The 11,336-nt window shown below is 45.9% G+C and overlaps 1 protein-coding gene across 1 annotated transcript in view; it reads left to right on the forward strand.

Moving 5' to 3' along the window:
- LOC135511360 (apoptotic chromatin condensation inducer in the nucleus-like) overlaps positions 1-6,348 on the forward strand; it is a 28,806-nt gene extending 22,458 nt beyond the window's left edge. The window contains 9 exon segments of the mRNA XM_064932901.1: positions 2,749-2,794; positions 2,975-3,111; positions 3,257-3,400; positions 3,631-3,820; positions 3,939-4,192; positions 4,450-4,557; positions 4,648-4,936; positions 5,021-5,121; positions 5,298-6,348. Coding sequence (XP_064788973.1) covers positions 2,749-2,794; positions 2,975-3,111; positions 3,257-3,400; positions 3,631-3,820; positions 3,939-4,192; positions 4,450-4,557; positions 4,648-4,936; positions 5,021-5,121; positions 5,298-5,606 — 1,578 coding nt within the window. The 3' untranslated portion in view covers positions 5,607-6,348.
- Positions 6,349-11,336: the final 4,988 nt, after the last annotated feature.

Below are 11,336 nucleotides of genomic sequence, written 5' to 3' on the forward strand. Positions count from 1 at the left end.
ACCATTCTTGTGATCATTTTGACCCCACGGGGTGAGATCTTGCGTGGAACCCCAGATCGAGGGAGATTATCAGTGGTCTTGTATGTCTTCCATTTCCTAATAATTGCTCCCACAGTTGATTTCTTCAAACCAAGCTGCTTACCTATTGCAGATTCAGTCTTCCCAGCCTGGTGCAGGTCTACAATTTTGTTTCTGGTGTCCTTTGACAGCTCTTTGGTCTTGGCCATAGTGGAGTTTGGATGGTGACTGTTTGAGGTTGTGGACAGGTGTCTTTTATACTGATAACAAGTTCAAACAGGTGCCATTAATACAGGTAACAAGTGGAGGACAGAGGAGCCTCTTAAAGAAGAAGTTACAGGTCTGTGAGAGCCAAAAATCTTACTTGTTTATAGGTTACCAAATACTTATCTTCCACCATAATTTGCAAATAAATTCATTAAAAATCCTACAGTGATTTTCTGTTGGTTTTTTTTCTCATTTTGTCTTGTCATAGTTGAAGTGTTGATGAAAATTACAGGCCTCTCATCTTTTTAAGTGGGAGAACTTGCACAATTGGTGGCTGACTAAATACTTTTTTGCCCCACTGTGTGTGTGTGTGTATGTATGTCTAAATGAAAATTAAGTTTTCTTTGTAGTATTAAGATACTCATTCGGTGACATTACCCCCTCTTTAAAAAAAAAAAAACATTTTTTTTAAGAGGTTTAATTAGCAAGGTGTTTTATTTTGTGTATTTTTTTTTACTTAGCTCTGTGTTTTTCTTAACCTTTGCTGATGCTCTCTCAGACAGAACCAGCAGGGGATATGCTCTTACTGTGGCTGATGTTTAAAACCCCATTGATTGCTTTGTTATAAAGGTGCTCATGCCTCTTCCATTGCCCATAATGGTACCAGCATACTACTTCTGCCACTACTGCTGCACCTGTTCCAATGTCCCCAAGAGCCCTGGGTATACCACAGATAGGCCCCCGAGTGCACTGCAGTGGGACAGCTGTGGCAACAAAAGCCACGTTGCCCCGGAGATGGCACTGCAGTGGGACAGCTGTGGCAACAAAAGCCACGTTGCCCCGGAGATGGCACTGCAGTGGGACAGCTGAGGCAATAAAAGCCACGTTGCCCCGGAGATAGCACTGCAGTGGGACAGCTGTGGCAACAAAAGGGATGACTGATCTCGTCTGTCTGTCACCAACACCTGGCTCAACTGGTTCATACACACCTGTATGGCCACATACAATCTCACCACACAGAGGGGTCAGAGTGGAGATGACGAGGCAGACACTCAATAGACTGTTTCAAACCCTTCAACGACAGGCCTGTAGATGTCTTCCCATGGGGTCACTTCAGTACATTTGTCTTCTCACCATCTACACCCGAATGTGCTGCTTAATGGACAGTTTTTAACCGGTCAATATTTTTTCTGGACTAAGTGGTTTCTCTGAGAAAGGACATTTTGGGATTTTGTTCTCCAACTGTTCAGAATGGGATCCAAATTAATCTCTCACGAGGACAACTTGGGGCCTCTCTTCATGGCTGTTTTTCAAAGACATGATCTTGGACATTTGTTAACTTTCTCAATGGTCTTCAGCATTTCTTTGGACTCACAACCAAATGTCTAGTTGTTGGTTGAAAAAGGGACTTGCCAATTGGATCCCTTTTTCTGCTGCTACCTGTCACTCGTCACTCAACACTGTCTCCTGATGCCCCGGAGGAAGAGGGTGTCTGCTTACGCCCCTTCTAGTATTTGGAGTGACTCTTGTTAATTATTGATTATCCTTGTCCCATCTCCATTGAACCTCAGTTGGACAGTCACAACAGAAAGGCATGACAAAGATCTGAAAGGACTGATATCTGACCTCTTAAGGGCTTGACTCCAAAACCTTTTCAAAAGCCACTCAAGCCCCACCACCACTGAACTACAGAGCCCATCCTGCCTGCAAACCAGCTGTCAGATTTCCACCCAAACTTGACAACCTCCTTTGATTGGACCCTTGTTGCCTAGATACAGTACATGCAGTCAAGATTGGGCCATATCCATCCCAGTAAGCATCAGGTGTCAGTGGTACCAGGGAATAAGTAGTCATTTTCTCAATGTTATTATTTACCAAAAAACTATATTTAGAAAATGCATAGTTTGTTGACTCCCTCCTCTTACCCTAAAATGGGGGAATTGATTCTGACATAATTGTCAAATCCAAATGGATTAATTTACATATTTATTGCTACTGCAGTTTGGAATGAAAATTGGTTATAAACCACCCAATATTTCATAGTCTTGTTTTATGACTCAGTAATCCTGGCAGCCTCTTGGTTTACCAGCTACACCATTCAGATGTTCTATTGCAATGAAATGAATTTAAACTGCAGTATTGTCATCAGGCTACTATGTCTTTCTGTGTGTGTGAGACTTCGGCTCCCCTAACACCATTCTACACCAATCATAAACACATTTGGGGCTTCGGTCATTATCTTAGTCATACGCACTATTTTGAGACCAAGCATGTATATATATAAACTACAGTGTGCCATTGAGAGACATATATAGCGAGTCTATATGACTCTGGTGCTATTCATAGTCTGGCTATGTTGAGGTGGAAAGTGACCTGCAGTTTCATCTAGCTTCTCTTCCCTTGTTCACCCACCCACTTTCTCTTGTCCTGTCTTCCCTTCAATCTGTCCATGCACCTCTTCATCTCTACCTCTCACCCTTTCCCCTCTCTACTTTGGGGTGTGTTTATTTCTTTTTGTTTCAGTGTGTGACACCAAAAGCATTCACAGCCCGTAGGATCTCCCTTAGCAGTGAGTATACCTCCCTCTAAACACTCGTGCCTGTTTTGTTTTTTCAGCCCAGTAGGTAGTGTTGGTTTTTTGTTTAGTTTGCATATGTGTGAGTGTGCGCCAGTTATAGATGTGTGTGCGTGTTTGTGTGTGTGTGCTTGCGATTGTTTGGCCATGGTTAAATTCCCCTATGTCTTCCAGGCAGCAAGGCCTCTCCAGGTGCTGTCACTGCAGAGGGCGAAACAGAGTCTGTGGCTGGGAGGAAGAGGCGATGGGGATCCAGCACTGCAGTCACAACCAAGAAATCATCCATGAGCATCACCACAGACTCTCTGAAGGTATAGCATCAGTACACTGCAAAAATAGTCTTGTACATATTACTTATCTAAAGCACCTCAGAATGAATAATATCAAACTTTTTACTATCTGAGTCTTGATGCTTCTTTCTCCCACCGCTAATCTGTTGATTCTGTTTTTCCCCAGTCTCTGATCCCAGACATCAGACTGTGTCCAGGCCAGGAGATGGTGGTGGATCTGCACCCAGGGGAGGATCACCTCTCTGGGGTGGAGGAGGAGGGAAGGGAGCGGGGTGAGCAGGACCTCAAGATCAGACGCACAGTCACACAGGTCAGAGTTCAACTTTAACTTCACCTGGTCTGTGGACTGTACATTTTATCTAGTTTCAAGTAGTAGGAATGTATTACTGGAAATTGGTTTTTCTGCACTCATTAATAAAGGTGCATTCAGTGGTATTTACTATAAAGGCTAACATCCTTAATTAACCCAAAGCTATTAGCATTTGTGAATGTCAAATTAAAAAGTGTGTGCCGCTTCTTCCCCACCTACCTGAAATGTAGGTGGTCCCGTCAGTGACCCAGGAGAATGGACAGAAGGAGTCCAAGAGGAGTGAACACGAGGAGGAAGACCGAGAAGATGGAAGGGAGGTTAAAGGAGACAGAGAGGAGAAGATGGATGGCTCATTCCAGAGAGACTCCATGGAGACACAATGCCCCTCTCCCCCCAGCCATGACATGGAGATGAAAACAGGTGATAGATAAACTTAATTTTCTTATCAGATCAAAACCTCTAACCCTGGGCTAGATTCTACCCTTTGATATGTTGAGTGAGGTCAGGTTGATGTATCTCTATCTTTTCCTCTCCTCAGTGACCCCCAGTGACAAATTGATCCGTCGCTCCATCAGCCAGCAGAAGTCTGGCGTGTCCATCACCATAGACGACCCTGTCCGCACGGCCAAGCAGCCCTCTCCTCCACGAGGCAAAGTGTCCAACATCGTCCACGTGTCCAACCTGGTTCGTCCGTTCACCCTGAGCCAGCTGAAGGAGCTGCTCGGTAGGACCGGCACCGTGCACGAGGACGGTTTCTGGATCGACAAGATCAAATCTCACTGCTACGTCACAGTACGTCTTTGTCTGTTAGCCATCATCCTGAATCCAGGGCTGTGTCTCAACCGATATCCTATTCTCCGTATAGTACACTACTTGTTATCATCCGTCGGAGGCTGTGGTCAAAGCTAGTGCATTTGACTATAGGGGGGACGAGGGTGTCATTTGAGGTGCAGCCCAGAACATCACCTACATCTCCCTATTCTGTCTTATCTAAGGCAAGCCTCACTGTTCCTCATGGATGTCCTGTCTTGCTCTCATTTTTCTTCCAGTACTCCAGTGCAGAGGAGTCAATTGCCACTCGTGCAGCCCTGCATGGGGTGAAATGGCCTCAAAGCAACCCCAAGTTCCTCAGTCTGGACTTCATTCAGCAGGAGGAGGTAAGACTATCTGCGTTCTCGTGGTTTTGCCCTACCTGATGATGGATATTGTTCCCATATCGTTATGGTAACGCTCCTCTTCCTCTGTAGCTGGATTTCCACAGAGGCCTGCCTCCCCCTGAGAGAGCTGGGGAGGGTGAGCGGGGGGCTGCGGCGGTGCCTGGTCGGGGGGCGGTCCTGCCTCCTCTCCTGCCCGAACGGGAACAGTGGGCGGAGCGAGAGCGTGAGATGGAGCACAGGGAGAGGACCCGGGCTGAGAGGGAGTGGGACAGGGACAAGGTCCGGGACTTTGGTCCAGAAAAACCTGGAGAGGAAGCGGTCCCCAGACGATCCCGCTCCAGAGAGCGGAAACGCAAGGAGAGGAAGATGGACAAGAAAGGTGACGAGTTGGCGATGGAAAGATGGGTGTTTCGATCTGTGCCCTGTTGTGTCAAGTGTATGTTTACTCTTTGTGTTTCTTCAGAGAAAGCTGCAGATGAACCTCCTGTCAAACTGCTGGATGAACTGTTCAAGAAAACCAAAGCAGCCCCTTGTATATACTGGCTCCCCCTCACAGAAGAGCAGGTCAGTTATACACACAACTCAACTATCTGAACAAGATTATAGATTCATTTGTTATTGATATAGGGTCTACATGTCCTTCCTTACATTTGTTGAAAGTATTGATTTCAATTGTTCACAGTCCACATCTCTGACGTTCTCTGAGCTTTTCTTTTCATGTTCTGTCTCTTTCTGGCCAGTTTTCACAGAAGGAGACAGCTCGACAAGAGCGGATGAAGGAGCGAGAGAAGAGGAGGAAGGAGCAGCAAGAGGAGTTGGAGAAGAAAAGGGAGGAAGATCGCAAAGAAAAGATGAAAGCCGCGAGTGCTGCATCTGGAGAAAGAGGCGAGGGGGAGCGGTACAGAGAGCGAGAGAGAGACTGGGGCAGAGATGGAGAGAGTGACAAACACAGAGAAGACTGCTACCGCCGACCTGGGGGCAGCAGTGCAGGGGGAGCCAGACGCTCCCGCAGCCGCAGTGACCCCCCACCTCGTGACAGACGACGCTAGAGGGAATTGGTGTGGCTGGAACTGTCTTAAAATAACCCCCTCCATTCCCCATCACTACATTTACTTTGTTACAATATAAGACCCTACAGTAGACCAACAGATGTAGTCACTATCTGTCACTTTTTTAAAGCACACACCGACACAGATAGGGACCATGGTTTAGCAATGTTTTCCCCCAGGCTGCTATCTGTCTTGCTCCATCATGAAAGTTTAGATTTTATTTCATTTTGCCTGACTCTTTTTTTGCTTTATTATATTCTTGTGAGATTGACAGTAAGTCAACCAACCCCCCCATACGTAATTGCTTTACGTAGAGTTCTATGCATACACACACTGGTTTTTGGCCTTCACCAGTTGTATGTGTGTGTTCCACGACTGGTTTCTGTGGGGTGCTTCATCATTGCTGCATGTTGTCCCAGTCCACTGTGCTCAGCCTTGTGTCCTAGGGAGGACTGACGTGGTTGTGCAGTGTTCTGCCCCCTCTGTCTTTGTTTAGTTTGAGGGATGAGACTATTATCTGCAAGATCGTAGAAATGACAAGCTCCTCTGATCTGTGTTTTCATCTTCTAAATGCTTCTTTCTGCTCATCCAATAGTTCTCCCTGAACGGTCAACGCAAGCTGGAGAAGGGGTGCATTTTAAAACTCCACACAAATGGTTTTTAATAGTTTTTAAATCATTATTAAAGCTTTTCTTTTTTTGTTTACTCCTGTGAATGTACAAATAAAATAAGTTTGAGAAAGCTTTTGCGCTTGTTTTCTGCAAGAGCAAACTTCTGTCAGTTGGAGATGCCCATAATTATTCAGATCATTGTAGCAAAACAAAGAGCTAAATGGATACATTTTTTAAAACTCTTGCACACTTTTCATGTTCCGGGTAACTTCTTCATTTCTTTATCCTCTATTACTATGAAGCTGAAAATGGCATATACCTTAAAACCAATGCCGGTCAAAAAAAAAAGTTGCAGTAATATTGGAGATCCACAAGGTGTCAGTGATGGACAACAGGCATTTGTAGGAAGGGCCATGAAGTAGATGAAGATAAGTAATTAATAGGAAAGACTAATGGAAAGGTTTTCTGGCATATGATTTGGGGGACAGGGCATTTTTATTTTTTTATTTTACTGAAAGCAAATGGCTCTAAAAAGACTGTCATGAGGAATATGTGATGGTTAGAATAGCTTTTCCCCATATGGCTTTGTCAAGCCAATAAAATACATGCATTTTGCTCTGCAGTGCTGTCAGTTTTTATTTTTGTATTTTACCCCCAATTTTGTGATATCCCATTACGGTCTTGTCTCAATGCTGCAACTGCCCATTGGGCTCGGGATAGGTGAAGGTCGAGTCACATGTCCTCCGATACATGACCTGCCAAACCACCTCATTTGTTTGTGTATCTACCACTAAATACAGTTTTAAGTTAATTGAGAGACTACAATGGAAACTTAACGAATTACAATTTTTCACATAACCGACACACAATTCCCTCCATCTCACTTTTGTCTTTCCCACCCTTCCTCTTTCATTAGTATTTTGTGCATCATGAAGTGCCCTCTTCCTCTGGCCAATCCCTTGCTACTTCTCTCAGGCCTTGGCGTTCTTCCTGCCGAGCTCAGCAGAGCTCCTCTGTAATTACAGCTCTCTGGTCGCTGGGCTGAACATTTTTGTGCCCTGATGCAACTCTGTGTGCAGGACGGCTCAACTGAACTGGGCCGACCTTCCTGGCTTTGTCAACCCCGGCCCAGCCAGCACACTCCTGCCAGCCTATGAGCAGCTCACTACATGGAAAAACCCACTTTAGAAATGAGGCAATTGTGTTTGACACATCTTTCAATTAAGTTCTTATCTAGCAGGATAGTGTTTTACTCGATTAACAACAGCCATGTGTGCTCATGTGTCAGACCGAGTGAAGACCAAAGGATGAGATGAGAACCTGTTCCTACAATTATGTGTGTTTGGGAGTAATAATAGAGAAAGGTTTGAGGTTAATTAAAGGTAGAGCAATGTGTTGACAGTGGGTGGATGTACGGCAGGGATCATTAACTAGATTCAGCCGCGAGCAGATGGTCAGGGGTCCAGAACATAATTACAAATCATTTGTAAACGGCAAATTGGCCGCAAGAAGCCCAGACAGATATGTTTGACTAAAACGTCATTTCAAACCTTGTGTACATTTGTATATGATCACGTTTCTCTATTATGTGTGGGAATACTTGGGAACAGATTTCTGAGCTGATCTCCGAGTGTTTTTAGTATATTATGTCCAACAATAAAAATGTGTTGTTTTTCGTCAGAAAACTTGGGGTGCCAAATAAAACCACGGTTTTGGCCCGTGGGCTGCCAGTTGGGGAACCCTGGTGTACAGTATGGAGGGTGTGGGGTTTGTAGATGTTCTGTGGGCCCGGAGTCTGTTGCGATGGTGTATGAGACAATAGTTGCAGTGAGGCCGGGAGAGTTTGGCAAACCTCTCTGTGGAAAGAGAGACTGAAGTGGGCAAGGACCAAGGTCCGCTGGCCAAGTAGGCTAAGTGCTCTACAGGACACAGCGCAAGGCAGCCTCGAGGAGGACAAGGACACTTGGCTATTTTTGCCCTCTGGGTTGCCAATAGTCCGACTCAATTTAGTTTCCCGAACACAGCAACTTTCTGGTGTGGGAAGATGAAGCTGAAACGCATGGCTCTCTGGTTGTAGCTAGGTCTAACAGCACCTCTCCCCACCTCTGTCAAGAGTATACTCATCAGTACAGGCCTCTCCAGCCCTCCCTGGAAACTGAGCTGAGCCAATCCATGCTAATGACTGGGCAATAAAAACATGGTTTAGGCCCACATGGTTCTGTGTGTCCAGATTCCAGACCTGCGCTCACTGTAACATAACACTGACAGGAGCCCCCGGCTCCACTTTCAAAGGCTACCTCTGATGTGGCTGCTCAGAACTCTCTCTTCTTGCTCTTGTTTTCTTCTAGTCCTTTTTCTGACAAGAGTTTCACCTGTAGGACAATGCAGAGATAAGGTGCAGACAACTTGAAAGAGTGATATCTGGGTAATCGGAAACAGCATGAGGTTAAAGACGTCTCTCTGCCCTCTCATGTTGTTCCCATAGCAACGATTAAAACATTCCCAAACCAGAAACCGTGGATTGATGGCAGCATTCGCGTGAAACTGAAAGCCCTAACCACTGCTTTTAATCAGGGCAAGGTGACCGGAAACATGACCGAATACAAACAGTGTAGCTATTCCCTCCACAAGGCAATCAAACAAGCTAAGTGTCGATATAGAGACAAAGTAGAATCGCAATTCAACAGCTCAGACACAAGAGGTATGTGGCAGGGTTTACAGTCAATCACGGATTACAAAAAGAAAACCAGCCCAGTCACGGACCAGGATGCCTTGCTCCCAGGCAAACTAAATAACTTTTTGCCCGCTTTGAGGACAATACAGTGCCACTGACACTGCCCGCAACCAAAACATGCGGACTCTCCTTCACTGCAGCCGAGTTGAGTAAAACATTTAAACGTGTTAACCCTCGCAAGGCTGCAGGCCCAGACGGCATCCCCAGCCACGCCCTTAGAGCATGCGCAGACCAGCTGGCTGGTATGTTTACGGACATATTCAATCAATCCCTATCCCAGTCTGCTGTTCCCACATGCTTCAAGAGGGCCACCATTGTTCCTGTTCCCAAGAAAGCTAAGGTAACTGAGCTAAACGACCGTAGCACTCACTTCCGTCATCATGAAGTGCTTTGAGAGACTAGTCAAGGACCATATCACCTCCACCCTACCTGACACCCTAGACCCACTCCAATTTGCTTACCGCCCAAATAGGTCCACAGACGATGCGATCTCAACCACACTGCACACTGCCCTAACCCATCTGGACAAGAGGAATACCTATGTGAGAATGCTGTTCATCGACTACAGCTCAGCATTTAACACCATAGTACCCTCCAAACTCGTCATCAAGCTCGAGACCCTGGGTCTTGACCCCGCCCTGTGCAACTGGGTACTGGACTTCCTGATTGGCCGCCCCCAGGTGGTGAGGGTAGGTAACAACATCTCCACCCCGCTGATCCTCAACACTGGGGCCCCACAAGGGTGCGTTCTGAGTCCTCTCCTGTACTCCCTGTTCACCCACGACTGCGTGGCCACGCACGCCTCCAACTCAATCATCAAGTTTGCGGACGACACAACAGTGGTAGGCTTGATTACCAACAACGACGAGACGGCTTACAGGGAGGAGGTGAGGGCCCTCGGAGTGTGGTGTCAGGAAAATAACCTCACACTCAACGTCAACAAAACTAAGGAGATGATTGTGGACTTCAGGAAACAGCAGAGGGAACACCCCCCTATCCACATCGATGGGACAGTAGTGGAGAGGGTAGTAAGTTTTAAGTTCCTCGGCGTACACATCACAGACAAACTGAATTGGTCCACCCACACAGACAGCATCGTGAAGAAGGCGCAGCAGCGCCTCTTCAACCTCAGGAGGCTGAAGAAATTCGGCTTGTCACCAAAAGCACTCACAAACTTCTACAGATGCACAATCGAGAGCATCCTGTCGGGCTGTATCACCGCCTGGTACGGCAACTGCTCCGCCCACAACCGTAAGGCTCTCCAGAGGGTAGTGAGGTCTGCACAACGCATCACCGGGGGCAAACTACCTGCCCTCCAGGACACCAACACCACCCGATGTCACAGGACGGCCATAAAGGACATCATCAAGGACAACAACCACCCGAGCCACTGCCTGTTCACCCCGCTATCGTCCAGAAGGCGAGGTCAGTACAGGTGCATCAAAGCAGGGACCGAGAGACTGAAAAACAGCTTCTATCTCAAGGCCATCAGACTGTTAAACAGCCACCACTAACATTGAGTGGCTGCTGCCAACACACTGACTCAACTCCAGCCACTTTAATAATGGGAATTGATGGGAATTGATGTAAAATATATCACTAGCCACTTTAAACAATGCTACTTAATATAATGTTTACATACCCTACATTATTTATCTCATATGTATACGTATATACTGTACTCTATATCATCTACTGCATCTTTATGTAATACATGTATCATTAGCCACTAAACTATGCCACTTTGTTTACATACTCATCTCATATGTATATACTGTACTCGATACCATCTACTGCATCTTGCCTATGCCGCTCTGTACCATCACTCACTTTATGTACATATTCATTATCCCTTTACACTTATGTGTATAAGGTAGTAGTTTTGGAATTGTTAGCTAGATTACTCGTTGGTTATTACTTCATTGTCGGAAGTAGAAGCACAAGCATTTCGCTACACTCGCATTAACATCTGCTAACCATGTGTATGTGACAAATAACATTTGATTTGATTTCATGTGGTCTAGACTAACATTGTGTGCATTTTTTGCTGCCAGATTACAAGTGCCAGTAGTCCAGACCAGGCCCAGATTAAAGCAGGGGGGTTTCCTAACGGATGTGACTGAGTCATAGCGTGGGTGGCTGGGGTTTGGGAGAGGAGGGAAGGAGGGAGAGTCTGATTCAGCAGCTCTTGCTGGGAAGTCTCTTCTTGCGTAGTTTGAGAAACGGTGCTATATGAGAAAAAAAAAGCATGAGTGTTCAACTTCCTACCACCTGTATTATTTTCACACAATACCTTGTTTGACTAGAAATAACTAACACCACACCATAGTCAAAGTGCAGACAGACGGTTTAACCTACATAGCATAGCACATTAATGCAGCCACT

Source organism: Oncorhynchus masou, chromosome 3, assembly GCF_036934945.1.
Source record: "Oncorhynchus masou masou isolate Uvic2021 chromosome 3, UVic_Omas_1.1, whole genome shotgun sequence".
NCBI lineage: Eukaryota > Metazoa > Chordata > Actinopteri > Salmoniformes > Salmonidae > Oncorhynchus > Oncorhynchus masou.